This window comes from Pseudoliparis swirei, chromosome 11, assembly GCF_029220125.1.
Source record: "Pseudoliparis swirei isolate HS2019 ecotype Mariana Trench chromosome 11, NWPU_hadal_v1, whole genome shotgun sequence".
Lineage (NCBI taxonomy): Eukaryota > Metazoa > Chordata > Actinopteri > Perciformes > Liparidae > Pseudoliparis > Pseudoliparis swirei.
The window spans coordinates 3,462,629-3,486,613 of record NC_079398.1 but is presented as its reverse complement, the minus strand read 5'-3'; the positions used below and the strand labels follow the sequence as shown (position 1 = coordinate 3,486,613).

Below are 23,985 nucleotides of genomic sequence, written 5' to 3'. Positions count from 1 at the left end.
CCAATTAGGTACAGAACACAACACACTCCATTCAGTACTCTGAGTCATGTTTTATAGTTTATTTCTTTAACTTCATGTTCTTTGTGTCATAGAAAATACGAGGTATACAGTCAAAATAGAAGAATCTGAGGATGTAGAGCTTTCACAGCACTGTACAATGTCCTAAAATACCAGTGATAGAATAATTAGCGCCTCTTAAAAATCACATACACAACATTCATTATGAAATCGGGAAGCCACGAGACAACTTGCCACCACACATCAAGTAAATGATGACCAACTGTACTGATTACACAGCATGGACTTCACGTCTCAGGAACACAGGCTACGCAGCATTAGGAACACACTTGTTCCAGACTCTCGTGTATATCCAGATAGTTATGACCAAATGCGTTCCTGAGATCACTTACAGTAAAACAAGGGCAACACTGAACTTCCAAAGAGTACTCAGATGCACAGCATCCATCGTATGTTATAATCAGCAGTATACGAAAGTAAAACTTTGAAGGACAGGCAGAGATGATATGACTTGTTGAGGTGAAAACAACAGTTACACACAATATTTACACAAACAAATTTAAATATTGCTCATTAGATGCATATAACAACAGATAAAAGGTGAGGAAATAATTCAGGTGAAGTGTTTAGGAATGTAGGAGTCACTAAAGTGGCCGTTGCATTACACCAACAGGATTTGTAAAAGGCTTGCATTGGATCAAATTCATATTCACAAAGATCAGTTAGTGTGAAAACCATCGAGGTTCCTTGTGCATGATTAACTTGTGCTTTGTTGAGGGTGAACTAAGGTGCACTTGGGATATTAGTGTGAATCAACCATACGGTATATCAGATGTACAGCAGGCCTGCTGCGCAGTATGATTCACTCTCATTGTGCTCACACTTCATCTCAGACTGTTTCTCTCCGCGGCCATGTGTGCACGTTGAAGCGTGCGCGTGGCAGTGTTTCTCTTTTCACGGCGTCTCATGGTGTCTTAGAGTCCGTCCTCCTCAGAGTTTCCCCTCTTTCAGGACCTCAGGGGGAGAGACGGCTCCTTCGACATCAGTCGGCGCTTTCTGTAAAGGACGAGGACAGAAAACCATTACAATCATATTGTCCAACAAATGAGGAGAAATACTTTATCGGAAGACACACGATCATCATTGCAGGCTTTAAAAAGACAACAGAACATATACACTACCGTTCAAAAGTTTGGGATCACCCAGACAATTTCGTATCTTCCATGAAAACTCACACTTTTATTTATCAAATGAATTGAAAATTTCATAGAACATATAGTCAAGACATTGACAAGGTTAGAAATATTGATTAATATTTGAAGTATTAATTTTGTTCTTCAAACTTCAAGCTCAAAGGAACGCCAGTTGTATAGCTTATATCACCAGCATAACTGTTTTCAGCTGTGCTAGCATAATTGCACAACGGTTTTCTAATCAGACATTAGTCTTCTAAGGCGATTAGCAAACACAATGTACTATTAGAACACTGGAGTGATAGTTGATGGAAATGGGCCTCTTTACACCTCTGGAGATATTTCATTAGAAACCAGACACTTCCACCTAGAATAGTCATTTACCACATTAACAATGTAGAGTGTGTATTTCTGATTAATGTAATGTTATCTTTTTTGAAAAAACAGTGCTTTTCTTTGAAAAATAAAGACATTTCTAAGTGACCCCAAACTTTTGAACGGTAGTGTACATTCACACCAAAATGAGAAGTTATTAGTCTTGAAGATTACACATCTCATCTATATTGTCATTCATCTCATATATTATATCAATATGATCCATGAACTGATAGATACTCTTCAGAACCTCTCAGTTTATCACAAATATCCAATGATCACTTTAAAGTTTCTCCTAAAAAGTTGATATGATTAAAGCAATATAATAATGTATACACAGTGACAACAAATAACACCACGACTGGAATTCTGTTTTTCTTAAATGTTTATCTGTCTTTAAGATGAGTTTTATTGGAGGCCGTAATCCTAAAATAAGGAGATGTATCCGACTATAACAGAATAATAACCTGTTTAATTAGATTGTGGAGTAGTTAGAATGTACTGCAGTATTATTATTACTAATATCTACTAAATATCAGTCATTCTTTTGAGAATAATTAATAAAATCCTGTTTGTAATTGGAAACATAATGTGGTTTGCTACAGTTTTGTTTTCAATGTAAAATTGAAAATAAGGTTTGTTTCCTGTCCTCCACTGTGTGTGTGTGTGTGTGTGTGTGTGTGTGTGTGTGTGTGTGTGTGTGTGTGTGTGTGTGTGTGTGTTACTGGTGTTGAAGCTTCAGAGAGGGTGGGCCCCTACCTTGGAAGGTGTCTGTTTTGGTTTTAGTGAGATTTCAGATTTATGTCAGAACTTCCGTTCCCAGAGGACCTTGCCTGCTGTGGCCCCGTAGTCCTGCACCACCGATGACACGGAGCCTGTGGGCTGGAACAATAGCTTGGGTGTCACACCTCATCCTTTTTTGTCTCCTCCATCCCACACCACCACCACCACCACCCACCAAACCAATACTTCTCTCTAGCCCAGCCACCACGCTAACACCGTCTTTAGTGAAGAGAATACGTCTCAGGCAGGGTCGTACTGCTCATCTCGCTCGGTGGGAAATATTAGCATTTGTCTGGCATTATTTATTTTGATATATGACATCAATTACACCTGTTATGGCTTCTTTCAATTGTTGTGCATGCATCGTTAGTTTTTATATATTGAATTGTTAGGAATGAGCAGACCAGCGGTTACTCACTGCTGGTCTGCTCATTCCTAACAATTTAATATATAAAAACTTGTGGTTTTATTAGCGTGCTGGATTTCATTTCATTTATTTATTTATTTATTTGTACAGGGACCGTACACATTAATCAACCCATGGGTAAATGTGTGAACGTTAGCTAAGGCTAAATTTCAGCTTTGGTCCCTGTGGCCAGATGTTACAGCCTTCACTAAAGGAGTAAGAGGTTAACACGGTAACATCATAGAAAAGCAGTAAACATACAGGTTACGATAAAATACTGGCCTCTTCATAAAATCATTAAAACATCAAATGAAAAAATAAAAAAACTGACATAAAATTATTATTTTTTTGGATTACTGGAGCTTTCTATTTTTCATGTCGTTATAATTGGAATATTATGAACAGAGAAAGGGTGAGGAAAAACAGCAACAGAGTTCCCAAGTGTGTCTTAAACAAGGCAGCAGGTGAGCAGCACAAGACACGCAATGTGAAGTAAGAGTTTGTAAAAAGTTGATTCTGATCCACTGGGTTTGGTTTTATGTTGAACTACATTTGAATCTGTGGTATGTTCAGTATTCATGGCAACTATTGACCAAAAAGATGCCTTTGTTTCAGATTCATTTAATAAACAGAACCTCCGCTTTATCCAATCATAGCGGATGGTGGTGTGTTTTTATCAACTTGTTGCAGTGGTTTATAAAACGTGTGACAGCTGTCTTCTGCACTCTTAGTTAGGTTGTTATAGCAACCGGTGACAAACATGCTGTTAGAGGAAGTTGGACAAAGCAGAACTGGGCTTTCTGTAAACAGAATTTGAGAGTAGAGGATGTTTTATGAGAGATAACGGAGAAAGCTTGAAGCAGTGCAGCAGTGCAGCCCTGCAGGCATTCACTCGAGGGCATGCATGAAGGAGTGCACTGCAGGGTGAGAGCCGCAGAGAACCAGTCAGACTGCATTCTGGGATGTGTGAAGATCCCAACTCTGACTTCATGTGGCGCACACGGATATACTTACACTCACTGTCTGCTCCTCAGTCTTTTGAAGGTTGGCCTTCTGTCGTCGGAGGTCCGACTTGATTAAAGCTGTGATGCAGGAGAAGGAAAAACGTTGCTTATGTCATGGTCTGTGTGGAATTCATATTATTAATTCAAACTTGAGCTAGGGAAAGAAAAATAACAAAATGTAAGTAATTGTGTTCATTTAGGAATCAACTTCAACTTTGAATAGTCTGCACAATTAATCACAAGTTCATCAGAATTGCAAAATGGCCTGCAGCAGTTTTTAAATCGCAGGAGGTGAACAAATGTCCAAATAATATTTGAAATAAATATCGTTGGGCTGCAGATATATCCTGGCCTACACATCATATTCTATAGGCTTAAGGTAACATATTTGTTTGCTCCAGATCCCCACAAAAATTACACCATTATCACTTTTTTCAATAAACTTGCTAATAATTACGTGAATAGTATTTTCCCCTCTAATTTCTGATATTTTGAAATTGCAATATCAGGCAAAATTACCAAATCTTGCAGTCTCAGAGGTGAATCACTTCTGTCAGTGAATATATTTTAGATTGAAATAGAAAAACAGGGACAACACAGAAGCCTCTTCAAAGTGACCAACTATTCATGTATGGCTTTAATAAATAGGGATTCTTTGTTCAGCCACTAGGGGGAAATCTTATCCCATGAAAGACAGTCACACTCACCACTAAATTACACAGTGAGCTAAAGTTCCCTTGAATATCACAATCACAACGTTGTTTATATGAGTTCAAAGATCACTGTTGTTTTGAAAGTCCTCCTCTCGTGTCACCTCAGGAGAACTGAAGAAACAGAGGAGAGGTGAATGTTGTACCTGTCAGTGCTGTTCCTATGAGCAGGAAGATGCACAGGAAGATGTTCCCTGCCAAAGTGCCCCATCGGTCAATAATCTTCCCTTGAGAGATGGTGAAAATGATTCCAAAGATCTGAAATGAGATTTTTGATTTTATTTATTTAAAATATTTGCCCCAAACCAACACATTTTGTATTCTGTGTTATACGTTAAGCGTGTGCACGTGACTGACCTGAGCTGAACAGTTAAGCATTCCGGATGAGGTTCCCTCTGACTCTGGAAAGGTGAGCTCGACTGCAAACTCAAAGCCCAGAGGCAGATATCCGGTCATGAAGAAGCTGCAGAGAGACCAACAGTGGAGTTTACATTCAAGGCTAAACAAAAGTGCGTCATCCACAGAAGTTTTAATTCCTACCAAAAAGAAGGAGAAAAAAAACACAAATCTTCAAGTACGGCAAGTATTACTGTAAATACTTCCTGTCCTGGTTTCAGTAAAGAAAAACCGACAAAGAAATTGCTATGGAAACCAGTTATGGGCTTAATCAGCTTACCACAAATAGAAATCCTTGGAGGGACAAAGCACGAGGACTGCAGGGTCGGAAGAGCATTAATATTGCTTTGACAAAGCAGCGCTCATGCCAGATGACAGAAAAGTAAAGAAACAGGAAGTACAGAATGGTTTAAAGACATTAACTCTGTGTCTGAGTTCCCAGACTCACTGAATATCACATTTAAAGACATTATGGACATGACCAGTGGTCCCCAAACTAAGGCCTGCGGGCCGGATACGGCCCGGCCCCCTGAACAATACCAGAGACGCATTATGATTTATTTTTTCAGTCTGGCCACGCAAATCCTAGACTTTTTTCTGTGAAGAACACAGAGAGGGCTATTTGTTTATTATTTATTTCATAAATAGTGTTATTTATTTCCTGACTTTTTTTTCTGTGAAGATCCCGGAAAGGGTTTATTAATATTTGGTTATGTGTGGCTTTCTGGAAAACAATACATGTTTACATTCAGGCACCCCTGCGATCGTCACATTGTTTCAAACTGACCCCGCCCCCATCAGAGAAGGGACACGTTATGTGGCCCTCAAAGGAAAAAGTGTGGGGGCCCCTGGACATAACAGTATAACAATGGAATGTTTTAGGGCGAGACATTGTTCAAATTGAAAACCTTTGTAATCATGTTTGTCAATTCATCATTGTATCATATGGTTTTCGGACATGGCGTTTTTTCTGAATCTTAATGACGACATTAATAAGTCCAGAGAGATGTTGCTCACTTATGAGTTGGCATCACGAATCTCAGATTCAAACACAAGATTTCATATACTGTACGAACCCTGTTAATAATTCCTCATAGAGAAACGAGTGATTAGCCAAACCCAACGTAAGTGTTCATTTTTAGTGTGAATGTTCCATTGTTAGTGTTAATGTGCGAATCCGCATTTTAAAATCCTTCCCCACCGTCACCAGTAGTCCCGAGTCACTGCAGACCCTTCGTCATAAGAGGCCGTTACTCTGGTACGACCACGCGCAAGGTAATTCTGCAAAACACGTTTGTTCATATAACACAGTCCCTTGAGTCTCACACGCGGGACAATCGGCCTGCGAGGGTCAACAACTCACCCTAAAACTCCAGCAGTGACGAACACCACCCACAGGTAGCCCAGGTTGAGGGTGAAAGTGAAGACGAGCATCCCAACCAGAGAGAAGAAGTAAACGGCCAGGCAGGTTTGTCTGAGGAGACAAGAGAGGAACACAGATTATGATGCGATCGACCGTCATTCGCACACACAGGACACACAGCTGGTGGGTTCACACGACAACACTCTGACTGTTGTCACTAAAAACCATCCCAGAAATCTAATGTCATCAGATTTGACTACAAATGAATAGATCTAGTGACACGGCTCCTGTTTGCATCATTCAACAAAAAGGTTAATTGTCTATACACATATTATTAATATTTCCATAATACAATCCTCCATCTATCGTGTGATAGTTCTGTACAAAAGATATATTGTTAAGCAAACGCAAAACCCAACTTAGATGCTAATTTTTACCGTTAATGTTCTACTTGACAACAAATTCCCATTTCAAAATCCTTCCCCGGCATAACCAGTCCTCCTGAGTCACAACAGGCCGTCGGGCTCTGGTGAAGCCGACTCTCGTACAACCACGCGGAAGATAATGCTGAAAAACATTAGTGTTCACATAACACAGCCCTTTGACGCTCTCACACACGGGACAATAGGCGTGCGAGGGTCAACAACTTCAATCTGGGCCTGACTGCTTTGACAACTAAGCATCCCGATGGCATGTAAGGAATCTGAGGGCCGAGGACTTTTCATCTCATAATAGTTTGCATGCCAGATCCCTGAAGGCGGCGTACCACATACCTAACACACAGGACAGTGCTGCAAATAAGTTAAAGTGTTGACAACGCCGTATCAAGAGAGAAACGACAACAACAATAATCAGATCCCCGTTGCATATCTTCCCTTTTAGGAGCGAACGATTCGTACTCTCCATGTTTAATGTGGGGGCTTGAGACGTGACCGGGGCAGAGCAGCGGAGTAAAGCCTGCCTGTCAGTTCAGATGAGCAGAGAGGGACATCACATATAAAACTCAACTGCACTGGATTCCACTTCCGTTCAAAGTGGGCACGAATTCACTGTTCATCTCCTTGTTCGTGGAGGATCCCATGAGATCCACAAGTCACTGGTTTCCTGCAAATATTGTTTCAAGTGATCATTACCACTATCGTGCATTTGATAAGAAATAAAAAATGTAGCGCTGTGTGCGAGCCGTTACTTCGTAACTTACTTCGTACTTACGTTCCCATCAGCCTCAGCTGCCGGGAATGTCCGGATGCTAACCCGCTAAACTAAGATGGTCGGACATGGTAAACAGTAAACATGTTAAAGTAACATTATGCAACAATTGTACCTTCAAATAACAGCTTGAAAAAAATTGTGCCGCTACAATGACTTTTAATATGGCGATTTGCGCCTCCGCTATTGTCATCGGGGGTCTGTGGGGAAATAACTCCGCTATGTAGGATTCTGGGGCCGCCCGATCCGGGGCGGATGGACTTCGACCTGCTTTCTGGCAGTGATTACGCAATGTCATATAGTGCCAGTCCACGCTCGCAGCTACAGTATAAGGGCGAAGCAAGCGAAGTCTCTTGTAATGAATTACACGTTCTACTTATCTATCCCTATAATGAAAATGCCGCTTAACAAGTCTCCGAAAGGGGCGGAGCAAGTTTGAGACCAGCTCGACACAGATAGAAGAGTTTCTCCTTTCGGAACCATCTCCGGCAGCACCTCACAAAGATGACCGTTGAAGAACCACTGTCGTCATTGGTTTCCTTTTGAGACCTTAAACATGTTGAACTTTGCAGACTCCTCTAATGAAGGGAAAGAAACCAACACATTTTTAAGTCGTTGTAATGTCCGTGAGGCTGACAAAGACAATAGCTGCATGTTCCGTCAGTGGATAGAAGGAAAGCTGCAGCGGGAGTTTGGGCTTCCTCTCAAAAGAAGCGTGACTTCATATCAGTTTGGCAGTTTTAACCTTGGAAGTGTGCAGATCAAAAGTAAAACTGCTGAATACAAATATCTTACTTGTATGTTTTGGTCCTGTCCAGCCAAATGCCGCATACGAGTGACCCTGCCATGCCAGCAACAACAATAGTCAGACCAATTCTCCCAGCATTCACCTCTTCACCCTGTGAGGAAAAACCTATTTTTTAGATTTCACAGACCAAATTGTGACATTTGCACATAACTTGCAGACTCCCAGACACCTAACCGTGTCAGGGTCATCTTTCTACTTGGCTGCTCTTTGTAAATCAGTGTCAAAGAAGACCTCCAAATGTCAACATGCTGGGCTAATTGACACTAAGTATATGGTCGGGGAAAATGGTAGAGGAGGAAAAGGAAGGAAGAACACAGAGAACAAGGAGAGTAACAGAGCTTGAAGGGAACACTTGTGTTGTTGGGAATAAAGTTTATAATGCAGTATATTTAAGAGCAGACGCACTGGGACTCACAGGGTAGTGTGCAATGATCATCCGATTCAACAGCGTGGAAATAGAATAGAAGCTGCCGATGTTCAGCCCTGCAGACGACAAACAGAAATCAGTTGACTTGGAAAGGACCTGTAGGGAAAGGACGAGGGTGCAGATGGGACCTCATGCTGCCCCCCTAAAAGCATACAAACCCCCTCGGCCCATGTACGTTTAGCACAAACACACACAATCCCTTTAACATCCCATTGTTCAGTCATGTTTAGGATACACATTTACAGACTAGCACTTTATTGACATTATTGACCTTTGAGCAAAAGATGCGCCATCTCAAAAGTCCTTCAGATCAATGCCACACACAATGTGCAGGTCCATAGCGAGATGATGGCCGGTGGGATAACACGCATTATGACACAGACCTGGACTTCCTCCTCTGCTGATTTTAGATTAGATTAGATTAGATTAGATAAAGACAACCCACTGCAGTAGATCGCTGGAGATCCTGGCAAACTCTGCACTTTACTTTACTTTACTTTGAATATTTATATATATATATATATATATATATATATATATATATATCATATATTCCTTTATTAGTCCCACCGTGGGGAAATTACAGGATCACAGCAGCGGTGCAAATCAGAGCATTAATAGAAAATAAAATGAAACACAAAACACAATAACAATACTAAATACTAAATACTAATACCAAAATACACAGAGGAAAAATAAAGTGCTGAGTTTGGCAGGATCTCCAGCGATCGACTGCAGTGTGTTGTGCAGACTGACAGCAGCGGGAAGAATCTTTATGATTCATTGTCTGTGACCTCATTGGGAAACTACAGCGTGCTACAATTTGAGCGTTAAAGATTTTGTTAAAGTCATGTTAGGAACTCTGATGGAAGTAAATCAACTATGTTGATATTTGATAAATCACCAATCATAAGCAAGGAATACTGCAAAGCATCTACTAGTTCTAGTCTTTCAAATGTGAAGTGTTCCTGCCTTGCTGTTTAATATCACTGTGAGTTAAATATCTCAGAGTGTTGGATTGTTGGTCAGAAAGAACAAGCAATCTGACGTTATGATCTTGGAAATTTCAGTTTTCTTGACCTCAGCCTAAAATGATTAACCAAAGAAACAATATTCATAATAGGTGGCAGCCCTGGATAAACATCAGCACAAGCAACAGGAAGGAACCCACCATAGCTGACCACCAGGAGCATGAAGGGCTTGTTGCGCAGCAGGTTCCAGATAGAAGCTGTGTACGAGTACTCTTCGGGGGGGATGTTCCTGGCCTGAGCCTGGGCCTGACTTGGAGGGAGCTCAGGCTTCTCCTGAAACACTAGAAGACAAACAGACGTGTGTTCCTTCATTAAGCTGCTTGTGATCGTGCATCCTCTGTTCTCTGATCCACACGTACAAACACCGACGGAGGTCAAAGCCCTGCATGACCCTGGAGGTCAAAACAGTAGTGTAGAGTAGATAGGTGTGTGTGTGTGTGTGTGTGTGTGTGTGTGTGTGGATGCGTCCTCCCTTAATTGTATTAACTGTATATGAATGCCTTGTATTTACAAACCAACCCTTGAAATGTGCTAAATAAAAAGTTATTATGAGCCCAGAAAATATATTTTTTACAATAGTTACTATTACAATACTGAATTTTATTATTTTTATGGTGGGTTCAGGTTTCTGGGGAGCAGTAAATACTGTATGTTTAGATTGTAAATGTCTGTGAATGCAATAACACATTGTCTGAAGGTAAACCATGTCATATATTACTTTGGGGATTAGCAGGTTGCCAAATCTCCATGAACAAAGTGCAACGTGGTTAAGCTCCACCGTGTTTCTGTCGTGAGTTGTCGTTCTTCACAGAGGTGAAAGGAGGATTTGACCGAGCTGACCAGGAAGATGATTTCTTCAAACACTTCCATGACTGCCAGAGTTCTTGGATGTACTTCACGTTGTGTCGAAACGCATCTCATCAAAAGATGAACAATTACAGCAATTACTGCAGCCGCTCATCCAGCAGACGGTGGTGCTGTTCAGTTTTCCGTAGAAAGCTCATCTCAGGGAGACTCAGCTCTTCAGCAGTGCTGCCCGAGGAGCCCGACAGCCGAATCCAAAGATACACCATGTATTCATGAATGACATTGTGTGTTATACAGTAAATTCTGATGTTGTAAAAAAATCAAACTGGAGAATCACTTCTGCTCTCATAAAAAAATGCCATTACAACGGCAAATAAAAGTGTTATTATCATTGCGGCGGGACAAAGGAGGGGAGGTAATAGCTGTGTCCGTCTGCAGCTGGAAAGAACAACATGGCAATATGCCTCTTAGCTTTTTATATTTTTACACCTATGACTGTGGGAGTTATATGACATTAAAAGGAACGTGCAGTGGAGCTATTTTTTTTCGTGTGAGCAAAGAACCTGGCAGCTCCTACTCCTTCTATGAGCCCGTGGGTGGGAATAGTCGTCTTACAAATGATCACGAGGATGAAGAGGACGGTGGCCGCTCCCGCACTGATGTAGAACATGATTCTGATGTGGTACGCCAGCTCGTCCAAATCGTCCACGTTAGGCACGAGGATGGGAGGGAGCAGGAACCCAATGGCGATACCCATCTGTAGGAGATAGAAACAAAGTAAAACGTAAAAAAGGCTCAGCGCTTCTAGCTGACGGCTACACACACACACACACACACACAACCACAGTCACATTGTTAACCCTTGTGTTGCCTTTGGGTAATTTTGACCCGAATCAATATTACACCCTCCCCCCGCCTTAGGATTAATTTGACCCCATTCAATGTTTAATGTCGGTGTTCTTTCGGAAGTCAACAAACAAACATAAAGTGCCTCACACTTAAACTTGGAAAACAATATTAATTCTAATAATTTTCTGGAGGTTTTAATTGCTGGCGTCAAATTGAACCCAAAAGGTAAAATATGTTAGTAAATATAAAGGTAACAGGAGGGTTAAACATTGAATCGGGTCAAAATGACCCAAAGGCGGGGGGAGGGTGTAATATTGATTCGGGTCAAAATGACCCTAAGGTAACACAAGGGTTAAAGGGCAAGGCATTATTACATAAGTGGGGGAAATGTGAACTGGGGGAGGGGTGTTGAAACATAGTTGGCCAGTTCGTAAGTGAGATCATTAACTTAGCGTAAAGACTGTAACACAGTTACACACTTGGCCTGGCTCTGTCAACAATAAAACCAAACCCACCTATAAAGATCAGTAGTTACACATTAGCTATTGTGTGTGTGATCTATATCAAACAACTATGTGGAAAAACAACTCCCTGTTTAAGCGGGATTTTGTTAGGCCAAGACATGCTAGCTGTCTCCCTGTTTCCTGTCTTCATGCTAAGCTAAGCTAACCAGCTGCTGGCGTTTACCTTATTTTTGAGGAATATGTACTTGAACCCCCCCAACCTCAGGTCCAGCAACAGTCTCAGTGGATCTGGGACGAATGGGGGGTCGGAGGGGGGGGGGGGGGGGGTTAAGGTGCACATTTATTGACGTGCACCTGGTACCCTGTACAATACAGCATACAGACAAACGCAAAGAACAGCTAGTGTAATTCTCATTCATGTACATTTATAACACGCTTATTCTCAGTTGGTACACATAAATGCTCTCTCATGAAGTTACTTGGCACACTGACAGTTGATCGGTTTGATCTTCTAAGGCCTCTGAAAATCCGAGCTACTTTTTCTTAATATGATCTATTTCCATCCAAGAGGATATGTGAACTAATTCAGCCTGAAAATGTGGAAGCTTCAGGTTTAAGGACTGGAGCCAAAGAATACAGTTGTGGTGAACAAGTAAACATCAACAACAATGGGTCCTTTTATCTTCAGTGGGGAGCTGGACTTAGAAAATAACTAACAATGGCCGGTATGTAGTGTTTGATCTAAAACAGGTGAGAGAGAACACACTTCAATTGAGAAATAACATTGGATGTTAAGAGGTTCAAAAGTCTATGTTCATAGGGTTGAAGATCATGGTGTGATACAAGGCATCTGTAAATAGCCCCATGCATAAGAACGCCTGTGCAGTATTCATTCACTAGCTTTATTGGCTTGTACAATAAGAATAATTAAACATTTTAATTCTAAAAAGACAGATTCTTTGCTCTGGAAATCACTCAACAATTTGATCAAAGCTTTCAGTCTCTCGCTCTCTATTTATAACCTTTGAAACTATTGTTTTGGTCTGGAAAGTTGAAAGTAACACGAGCCGTTTTCCTTTACCTCAAGCTTCAGATGAGCAAGCAAGTTTAAAACATGTTCTAGTATCTTGAGTGTGAGGGTGATCGATAAATGACCAGCACCTCCCCAGCAGCCTTCACTAGGTTGCCATGGACACGGGATGCTCAGTGTAATCTCATTGTACAGTTAATTTACCCCAAACCTGGGAGCTTGTTCAAAAGCAGACCTTTCAAGCAGTGAAAGTTACCAGCCATCCAACACACACACACACACACACACACACACGTCCATTTGAAAAAGTAGGTTAAATTGTTACACTGTTTAAGTCTTTATCACACACCCGTTGACTGACCTGAGCACTTGACTGCGATTGGAAGACTTTTCATTATAATTCATGAGTCTGATTTTGCTGACATGGAAATGTTCTCACTGCTACCGCATTTTCAAGCAATTTTCTTTTTCTGAACAAAGCGATTTACTTAGTCAAACCCGCTAAGTCAGAAAACAGAATTCACAGGGACAAACGGACTGCTTCTCCTTCTGTGTGTCAGAGTCGGAGCTGCGTCGTTGCAGGAGCATAGTGCCCACCCTGCGGCGCCCCCTCAGGTGAACGCCGTCAGGTGAACACCGTCAGCTCGATCGGCGCTGCTCGTCGTGTTCGCTCTGTTGGCCGTCAGCCGCGGCACAGACAAACAGTTCTCCTGACACCATGTGCACACTGCCGAGGATGTGTTGAGCCCGAGAGGCAAGCAGAGACACACCTGGGTTCCGAGAACAGCGATGGAGCAGGCGGTGGAGACCTCGTGCTCCCCGAACCACAAGGATGCGAGTCGAGACGGGATGCCCATGTAGATCGTGCCAATCGAACAGACGAACTGGCCGAAGAAGGTCATGGCAAACATATTGGGGTCGGCCGTGCCCGTCTTGATCCAGGCCCCGATGCAGTTGAAGGCGGCTGCCACCATCACGACCTCCCTGATGCCCCGGTTTTCGAGCGCCCACGTGACCGGCAGGAAGAGGAGGATGTAGGTGAGGAAGAAGAGCATGGAGAGCCAGTCGACGGCCAGGGTGCCGAGGCCGTAGAAGCGCAGGAAGATGTTGCTGATGATCCCGTACTGCAGCCAAATGAAGGCGTTGCTCATGGAGAAAGCGCTGAAGATGAAGAGCATGAGCCATCGCCGCTTGTACAACTTGGTCTCGACCGGCGGGAGGAGCTGTGCAGTGTCCGCGGCCGAAGGCTCCGAGGTGTCGCTGCCGTCTCCCAGAGACAGCTGGCTGTATTCTCCCATACCGGTTCTCTCTTTTCGCGGCGGAGACCAACCATTGCCTCTATCGTCCCCAATGTCATCCACGCACTCGTCAGAGCATTCATCCCGAGAAAGCATGTTCCTCCCACCGAAGCCTCAGGTCTTTGTAGCACTTAGCAACTGGAAGGAAGAGCAAACATAATTTTCTTGATGTTCCACTTTCTCAACACTGTGGCAGTTCACCTGATCCGCCCCTCCCAGTAGCTTCATAGTGAACTGCTGCTCATACACACTTGAAACACTTGCCCAGCTATGCCCAAAGGGATTAGATTACTCCTTATTAGTTATTCCACTTTAGCAAAGGTGGATCTGGGGTGCACTTTTGAGCGACGTAGGAAAACTCTTATCTCAGAAAATAGTCAAAAACCTGCCGAGCCTCTTCAGTCATGCTTCCCTTCATGTAGAAAACTCCTCCTTCAAGCTGATGTCATAGTATTAGCTAACATTGCATAGCAGGCAGTGAGTGTCAATATCCTGTAGGACGGTTGAGGACGGCACTTACAGGCACATGACACACACACACAGAAAACAGCCTGAAGACGATTAAAATGAGTTTAAAACTACTGCCTCACATGGCCGGCAATGCAAGACTGTGTAGGTACAGACAACACTTGCAGCCTCTCTCCTTCTGTTGCAGCCATTATATATGTATGGGTTCTAAAATATGAACATTTCTGTTTTTCTATCTTCTATGAAAGTTTTGTCCTGGCCAGACAAAAAAAACGAGGCATTTTATGATGTCGCCTCGAGCTCGGTAACTTGTGATCAGCATGTGTTTCTATTCGTTGACAAAATCATGAATCAGTTCACTGAGAAAAGAATTGTAGATGAACCGATAATGCAAATAATTGCCTGCCTCAGCCCTAATGAGCATCTAATTCCACTAACCTCTCAGAAATAATGTTGAAAATACGAACGCTAGATGTTTTTTTAGGAAAATTCAACTCCAAAGTATAAAATATGTCATTGTAAAAAAACGAATATATACTTTTTGTTTGAAGTATATATATATATATATATCTATGTATACATATAACTATATATATGTACATATACGGTCTATGTATACATAGAACTATATATATATATATATTTATTTTAATGTATTTGTTCCAGCCCAAAGTAGCCATGTTCCATAATGTCTAGTGACACACACACACACACACACACACACACACACACGCGCGCTACTCTGTGCGCATGGAGCACATGTCTGAGTGGAAGGAGTGAAGGGAAGAGAAGGAGAAGCGACAACAAGACTCCTCGGATTGAAGCCGGAACGAGATCTCTGTTCCGGGCGAGTTTACGGGAAGTCGTCGGCAGGCCGTGTGGACTGTAATCATGTCTCAGTGTTTACATGTCTAGTGGGAGGAGAAGTTAGTTGTTTAGCCGAGTTAGAGCTCGAGTTTGCTTCGCTGGCATTCTCCTTACATCCGTAATCCACTAAACAGCTGCGTAATAACGCGTTTATAACCAGAGCAAATAACGCGCTCGGGAAACAATACCAGGAACTGCGATCCAAAACACGGTATGTGGGCCAAAAACTGCTCCACGGACTAGTCTGCGAAGTTTGATGACGAGACATCTGAACATGGCTGTCTATCTAAAACCCCACAGCCAGCTTCCTTCTCTGAAATACACACACACGCACACACGCACACACACACACACACACACACACACACACACACACACAAATGCAGTAACGTTAGATCGCTTCCCATACCTGGCACACGGCAGCATTGTTGTACTAGAATACGAACTTAACGCGCTGTACCTGCAGAAGATGGCGAAAGTGTGCACGTCACCTCCCAGTTCGGGGGCCCCCGCCCTTAAAACCAATAACTGCCATGATGTCAATTACATCTCTGTTAGCAATTTGAGTTTGCCTCTAAAAATAGTTTGGGAGTGTTTGACATCCAGCTGCGGGCGTGAAAAGATGAGTACATTAAAGATTCAGTACACCACTATTAGTTTTAGATCCTGTTCTTAACCAGGGGTTGATATACGGTGCTTGAGTATTGGCGTTAATAATATGAAATAATATCATAAGAAGAAAACGAAAAATACGATGAATTGATAAAATGTTAAACATTGTTGAAGATTAAACTTCGTCCAGTCCAGTTGGGACCCATTTTATAAATTAAATTGTTAGCAGCTCCACCAAAGAGAGATTTCCCTTTTCATTTCCGTGTCTTTGTTTTAAAAAGTGTTGAGGCCCTAACAGAAGAAAGTGTTTGACATTTCACAAAGATTAGGGGAACAATAATAAATACACATTTGTATAGCAGAACTTAATGGTTTCTTCTTTTTCACCCATTAACACACTGTGACCCTTAGGTTGGGGACAACTCTATACAGTTGGGAACCACTGGATCAAAACTTTATTCATAGCTACAACAATAACAAACTATAAACATTGGTGCATCACGATTATAATCCAATAATGTTATACGCAGCTATTAAAAAGCATATATCAATCAAAAGCCATTTTCTGCAGCCTTTGGATTCTTTATACATTTTGCCGTTAAAGGGACAGTTCGCCCCCAACATCAAACATGCACATTTTCCTATAGTGTTATGTTATTACTGCTAATTTCCATGAAATTTCCATGCAATATTTGGCATTTGGCAAAACAAGTCAAATGCCATCGTCCCATTAGAAGGCATACATCTCCATGGCCAATATCTCCAAAACAAAGCAACTCACACCAAATCAAGCTAGATTGATCAATAGCACTACAGGAAATATGAAATGTGCCGGACATTAACTCCTCGCCCTGTTGCGACATTGACGTAATTCCAACGGATCCTGAACGCGATATGCGTAGCTTCCCATTGATATTCGGCACATTACGGTAATCAAAACAGTGGCGACGCCTCTGGGGGAGGAGTGGTGTGAGCAGAGCAGGAGAGCAGCAGGTGAGAGTGTTTCAGAAGTGTTTGAGTGGCAATTTGTTTGTAGATACAACTCTGGTTAGTATTGTTTCAGCCTCAATGACTCACTTTCATGTCCACACAAACAAAAAGGACACTGGGGAAACCACAACCAGCAGGCCAGTCTGGGACAGAAACACTGTATTATATTTCATCAAAGCACTCCCGGATATGTGGGAGTTAACCAACCTGTAAAACGCCATGGGCTTGGACACATATTACAGGCTAACATGGACACTGACAGCTCCAAGCAAACACAACTGTTTGAGAATATGTCAAATAGGCTCAACGTCATTCTTGTTACGTCAGAAGTCCTACAAGTTCATTTAAACACGTTTATAGAGAGAAACCTGTTGAACATTAAAATACCTTTCTTTACTTTTGTGTTATTACACACTGTTTAAGCAACTATAATAATAATGACACATACACTCAAAGAAATGACTCATTGGATGAACTCAATTAAATTGTTGGCAGGTTTTCCATCCAATAATTATATGCAACTCCAACTCAAATTTAGCACATCAGTGCAATACAATGTAATTAAGTTAGTCCAACTCATTTGTATCAAATACATCTAAAATAAAATAACGATATTCATTAAATTAAATTAATTTGTGTTTGTCCAACTCAAAATATAAACTAACTTACTAAGAAACTATGCAAACTCCACACAGAAGGTACGCCCCAACTGGGAATTGAACCCACAGACCTTTGGCTTTGAGGCGACGGTGCTAGCCACTACACCACCATACAGCCCTGAAAGTGTCTTCACCTTGTAAACAACTGATTTTCAGCTGGCGCATGCGCAAAGGATAGTCCTCAATGAAACACATTTATTTTGAGTTGATATGCACACCATCTAACCTAAATAAATCTAATAAATGAAAGAATTCATAAATTTTGTGTTCCACCCATTAAATATCAATATCTATTTTTGTAATTGATTTATTTAAATGTATCAAACAATATTTAAATGTGTCACCTCGAAGAAGGGCTTGAATCGTTTTTGTGAGTGTAACCTAAATAAATCTAATAAATGAAAGTATTCATACATTTTGTGTTACACCCATTCAAAATAAATATCTTCGTTTTGTAATTGATTTATTTAAATGTATCGAACAATATTTAAATGTGTCACCTCTAAGAAGGGCTTGAATCGTTTTTTTGAGTGTAGGGAGAGCAGGGTAATGTGAGACGTCGGGTAATGTGAGACACCCCAAGGGGACACATTTGTGGTCATGTGATAATTATGTTTTCAAGCCCCTCCCATTCACCCCTTGCCATGAAAAAGAAGTTGGTGCTGTGTTAAGTATGTTTTTTCACAAAAATGGCTTTTTTGCATGTAAAGGTAAATTGTATTGCTGTGAACTAAATCAACTGTTGTGTCAAAACAAATTGATTTCTGTAGAACAAATTATATCATACATGTCGATGAACCTCTAACATATACAACCATGTGATTGATGATAGCTGAAGATTAGCCTGAATTGCTAAGAGATGTTGTTTTTTCTAAAATAGTGGCTGTGGGGTAAAGTGAGACAGTTTACCCCAAGTTAAGTTTAGTCTTAAACATATTTTAGTGTAATATTACATTAAATATGTTTTATTTTGAATATCATAAACATTGTAGAAAGGCCATCATGCCAAGAAACTACACCAGGAAGACAACCTGGGGCCGCTGAGTGCAGCCGCTGAGGTCATGCAAGGAAATAAGTCCGAAAGAGAAGCTGGATAGAAATATTGACCAGACAACCCTCAAAAGATTCAGGGGGAAAAAATAAAAAGGGGAAGTAAAATCAGTTTCCTGGGGTGCAGTAGCTGAGGCAAAGAGAATATTTACAGATGAGATTAAACAACTGACCAGTTCCATGGCCCTGCTCCAGTTCAGTGCTGTGAACTGGAATATGAGTTCTAATCTATAACTGGTTCTATCCATCATTTGAATGTTAATTAAAACATTTTTAATTATATTTTGTTGTGTAGGATTTTGTTTGGAGTTACTTTCAAGTGTTTAAATAAATGTGCTTAATTGACCAATCCCCATGATTCTATTACTGGTCCGATATTAGTTTTGGAATGTGTGGTTGTCGATAGCTGTCAGGATTGTAACTATGACAACATGTGTTGTTATGGTAGTTTTAAAGTGGAAAAAGTAAGTGGATCACTTTACCCACTTGATTTCTCAGGTCTGTCTCACCCAGCTTAGGGGTAAAGTGAGACACAAGAATCATATTTTCACTGCCCTTTGTCCAAAAGACATTCTGATAACGTACATTGCAGGTAACATCCTGAATTAATGGGAAATGTGTCAATTTGACTGAAATATCATTTTAGCTCGCCTAGAGGGGAGCAAATGTAAAAAGTGTCTCACATTACCCCGCTCTCCCCAGATGTTAAAAGATACATTTATCTTCCTCCTTAAAGAATGAGCAAAATAACTTACACAACTGACCTTTTGTGACACATTTACTGATAAAAAAAGAGAGAGAAATAAACCAGGCCACCTGTATGGCTACTTTTACTAATGAATAATGGTTTTTTGTAGAGATAAATAAGGATTGTGATCAGTAATTGAAACTCACCATGCCATGACATGATGAGTTTAGCAAGGTGTAATTTAAACAACTAGTGTCATTACGCACGACAATAACGTATCAACTTGCCTGATTCCCAAAAACTCCAATAGAGCAGGCGGTGGAGACCTCGCTCTCGCCGAACCAGACCGAGGCCATCCTGGAAGGCATCCCGAGGATGAAGACCTGAGACAGAGCACTTATGAACTGCCCGAACATGGTCACCCCGAACAGGTTGGATTTGGCGCTGGCCACCTTGATCCACGATCCGGCGAAGTTCAGCACGTTGGCCAGGAGCGCGGTGACCCGCAGGCCCTTCTTTTGTAGGAGCCAGGTGACCGGGAAGATGAAGGGGATGTAGGTGAGCATGAAGACCATGGACAGCCAGTCGATGCTGAAGCCTTCCACGCCGTAGAACTTCATCATGATGTTGCTGATGCTGCCGTACTGGATCCATTGGTACCCGTTGCTCAGGGAGTACGCGCTGAACAGGAACACAATCAGCCAGCGCTTCTTGTATAAGTGCGTTGTGGCCGCGGAGCCACTGTCTCCGTTCGGGATGCTGCTGCTCTCAATGCGCTCTGGAGCCCACGAATGTGGACCAGTGTCCTTGGCATCGCGTGCGCTCCTTTCTGGAGAGGCACGCGCATCTTCTTCCATTGTCTGCCTCACTTTAAACACGAGCGCACTTGGTGTAACTCACTAATTTATTATGACAACGATCTGAATATACTAATTAAATCACAGAAGTGACGGTGAGAAAAATACCAACGATTACTTTTGTTCCATGCGACAATCTAAAAAAGTATTCGGCTTGAGAACCGGAATGACCGAGACTCGGACTTCATGCAAAGGAACTGACTTACCCACCACGAGTTGGTTTAATACTTGAGCTGTATGGGAAGTCCTCTCTGTGTTGCACTATACGGACGGGCTGACCCGGCTCTTTCTCCCACCCAGTGGCCGAGATTAGAACTGACACGTTATACCTGGGGGTCACATCAGGAGACGCAACACACCAATCTAAACGGGACATGTATGGGGAGGCAAACAGTTTTTTGTCCAAATGTTTGTCTGTAATCATCCAGGGAAATAACAAAGTGGGACTTGTTATGCTCCTGTAAGTTTCCTGTTGTTATAACACTTTTGTTTAACATTAAAAAGCAACCCTGTCTGATTTAAAAAGGCATTTGAATAGTTTGGTGACGTAATGCAGAATATACCCATAAAGTGTTACAGAGCCACTGTGGTCAGTTATTAGCAGGTCCGTCTTTCGACCATATGTTCACTGGCTGAGTTTTAGAATGTACTGTTTAGGTGTTAAATTGACACTGCCAACTTTACTGTGGACACTGACAGCTCCAGGCAAACACAACTGTTTGAGAAGATGTCAAATAGGTTCAACGTCATTCTTGTTATGTCAAAAGTCCTTCAAGTTCATTAAAAAAGGTATCGGCTACAAAGAGAAACCTGTAGAACAGCGATTCCCAAAGTGTGGGCCGCGGCCCACTGGTGGGCCGTGAAGGTACTGCAGGTGGGCCGCGAGAGGTTATTTACAATAAATAAATAAAATGTTTTAAATTTTCAATTTTGAAAAGTTTGAAATTAATATAAAAATATTTATGATTTAAATTACGTGTTATTCTTTTATCTGACCTATTTTTCTGACCGCCAAACAAAACAATGTCAAATGGGGCGCCCTCTTGTAGTATTAAAGTAAATATATATGAGCTCCGGAGAAAATGGAATACAAAACACACATTGTCGGTTAATACATTTTTAATCGGTTAAATTCTGAAGGTCATTTAATCATCCCTAGTTTATGTTTTGATCAGAGTTGTGATCAGCGCCGCCGCTCCCATAACGCGCACGACGCGCTGCGCGTAGGGCACCAAGTCCTGAGGGGGCACCACAAAATAGGCAATTTAAAAAATCCTCATAGTTCTAATAATTATAATGCCGATATAATTTCAGTCTAGAAATATTAGGCGCCTTTTAGGCATGTATATCACAAAACAGGCAGAACAAGAGATATATTTAATCGCTCAGCACCCCCCCCCCCTTAACACTTCTCGGGTCGCATCGCTCTGCCGTGATGCGCGCCGACACATCCGCGCACACAGGTGAACACACTCTCACTAGCACCCCCCGCCCCCCGTCGACAACGCTGGTTGTGATTAAAGGCTTGGGTGGGCCGCAGAAGATTTTCAGATTTCAAATTGGGCTGCGGCATTCTTGAGTTTGGGAACCGCTGTTGTAGAAAATTAAAATACTTTTCTTTACTTTAGTTTTATTACACACTGTTTTAAGCATCTATATAAAACAGTAATGACAAATACTTGCCAGATTTGGAAAGATACATTTCTCCTTATAAAAAAAGAGCAACATAACTTACACGACGGACCTTTTGTGTCAAATTTACTGATAAAAGGAGAGAAAAAGAACCTGGCGGCCTGTATGGCTACTTTTACTTATATCAAATGTAATTTTGTAGACATAAATATGGATTGTGATCAGTAATTGTAAACGTATCATGTCATGACATGTCATGTCATGTTTTCTGTCACTTCCGCGATGTATTTACAGGAATCCCTTTGGCATCCGCGCACACTCATAACTTAAAAATGAGTCATAAGCCAGTAACCAATAGCAAGGTGTAATTTAAACAACTAGTGTCATTACGCACGACAATAACGTATCAACTTGCCTGATTCCCCAAAACTCCAATAGAGCAGGCGGTGGAGACCTCGCTCGTGCCGAACCAGACCGACGCCATCCTGGAAGGCATCCCGAGGATGAAGACCAGAGACAGAGCACTCATGAACTGCCCGAGCATGGTCACCCCGAACAGGTTGGATTTGGCGCTGGCCACCTTGATCCACGTCCCGGCGAGGTTCAGCACGTTGGCCAGGAGCGCGGTGACCCGCAGGCCCTTCTTTTGTAGGAGCCAGGCGACCGGGAAGATGAAGGGGATGTAGGTGAGCATGAAGACCATGGCCAGCCAGTCGATGCTGAAGCTGTCCACGCCGTAGAACTTCATCATGATGTTGCTGATGCTGCCGTACTGGATCCATTGGTACCCGTTGCTCAGGGAGTACGCGCTGAACAGGAACACAATCAGCCAGCGCTTCTTGTATAAGTGCGTTGTGGCCGCGGAGCCACTGTCTCCGTTCGGGATGCTGCTGCTCTCAATGGGCTCCGCGGCACCTGGAGCCCCCACATGTGGAACAGTGTCCTTGGCATCGCCTACGCTCCTTTCTGGAGAGGCACGCGCATCTTCTTCCATTGTCTGCCTCACTTTAAACACGAGCGCACTTGGTGTAACTCACTAATTTATAATGAGAACGATCTGAATATACTAATTAAATTACAGAAGTGACGGAGAGAAAAACACCAACGATTACTTTTGTTCCATGCGACAATCTAAAAAAGTAGTCGGCTTGAGAACCGGAATGACTGAGACTCGGACTTCATTCAAAGGAACTGACTTCCTTGGTTTAATACCTGAGTTTTGTGGGAAGTCCTCTCTGTGTTGCACTTTATACTCCAGTGTCCCAGATTAGAACTGCCACGTTACACCTGGAGGTCACATCAGGAGACGCAACACACCAATCTAGAAACGGGACATGTATGGAGTTCAGTAAAGTTAGAAAGATATTCACAGATTCGGACTTCCCGGCTCAATAGCTCTTTCACGAAACGGAGTTAAAACACAAACAACACCTCTCTGTAATCGTATAGTGATGTCAACAAGCTACAACCTTCATTTTACCCAAAAAAAAGCCGGTCTCCGGGATCAATGAATAACATTGGTCTCAATGTGCGATCAGCTGTGAGACCTCAGCCCAGGGACCGTCTGCAAAAAGCAATCCAGGAAAAACATATTCCAAAAATATTCAATATATCCACTGAAAGATTGTGTAGGCTGACAGAACTTATACCGTACGTCAAATGGCCACCCTGTGTTGTACTACAGCTGTTATTTTGAAGGAAAGAAATCAGCTTAAATAATTATGAATTATATTTAATATGTTATGGAAAAATCTTCAATAGCTTCACTGTTATCAAGTGTAGGATGAAACCATTCATTTCCTACATCAATGGGCTCCACATTAGTGGACTACACCTCTTACTTTGGAGAAAAAAGATTTTGAAAAATTATTCTGAATATTTTTTTAGATTTTATGGAAAAAATCTTCAATAGCTTCATTGTTATCAAGTCTAGAGTGAAATCATTCAATATCTACATCAATGGGCTCCACATTAATGGACTACACCTCTTA

At 41.9% G+C, this 23,985-nt stretch overlaps 1 protein-coding gene across 5 annotated transcripts; it reads right to left on the bottom strand.

Annotated features, from left to right (window-relative positions):
• Positions 1-44: 44 nt before the first annotated feature.
• LOC130201267 (feline leukemia virus subgroup C receptor-related protein 2-like) lies at positions 45-23,486 on the bottom strand. Of its 5 annotated transcripts, XM_056426105.1 has the most exons (12): positions 15,916-16,125; positions 13,644-14,309; positions 11,146-11,287; positions 9,864-10,004; positions 8,681-8,748; positions 8,253-8,356; positions 6,249-6,359; positions 4,847-4,952; positions 4,636-4,747; positions 3,790-3,857; positions 2,346-2,468; positions 45-1,074 (listed from the first exon to the last, which is right to left on the bottom strand). In XM_056426105.1, the coding sequence occupies exons 2-11, from the start codon at positions 14,265-14,267 to the stop codon at positions 2,391-2,393; spliced, it is 1,554 nt and encodes a 517-aa protein (XP_056282080.1). In that variant the 5' UTR covers positions 14,268-14,309; positions 15,916-16,125; the 3' UTR covers positions 45-1,074; positions 2,346-2,390. The 5 variants fall into 5 exon arrangements, 4 of the variants coding, with proteins under 4 accessions (XP_056282080.1, XP_056282082.1, XP_056282081.1 ...); XM_056426107.1 differs by lacking the exons at positions 13,644-14,309; positions 15,916-16,125 and adding an exon at positions 22,410-23,486; XM_056426106.1 differs by lacking the exon at positions 2,346-2,468 and having other exon boundaries at positions 15,916-16,126.
• Between the last annotated feature and the right edge of the window lie 499 nt (positions 23,487-23,985).

What these genes read in the sequence shown, in the direction of transcription:
- LOC130201267 (XM_056426105.1), bottom strand. Translation starts at nt 14,267, where the DNA reads ATGCTTTCTCGGGATGAATGCTCTGACGAGTGCGTGGATGACATTGGG. An exon ending in GTCACTGCTGGAGTTTTAGG is followed by an intron (nt 4,953 to 6,248) that starts GTGAGTTGTTGA and finishes GTCTCTCTGCAG; the next exon opens with CTTCTTCATGACCGGATATC. An exon ending in CATAGGAACAGCACTGACAG is followed by an intron (nt 3,858 to 4,635) that starts GTACAACATTCA and finishes CCTGCATCACAG; the next exon opens with CTTTAATCAAGTCGGACCTC.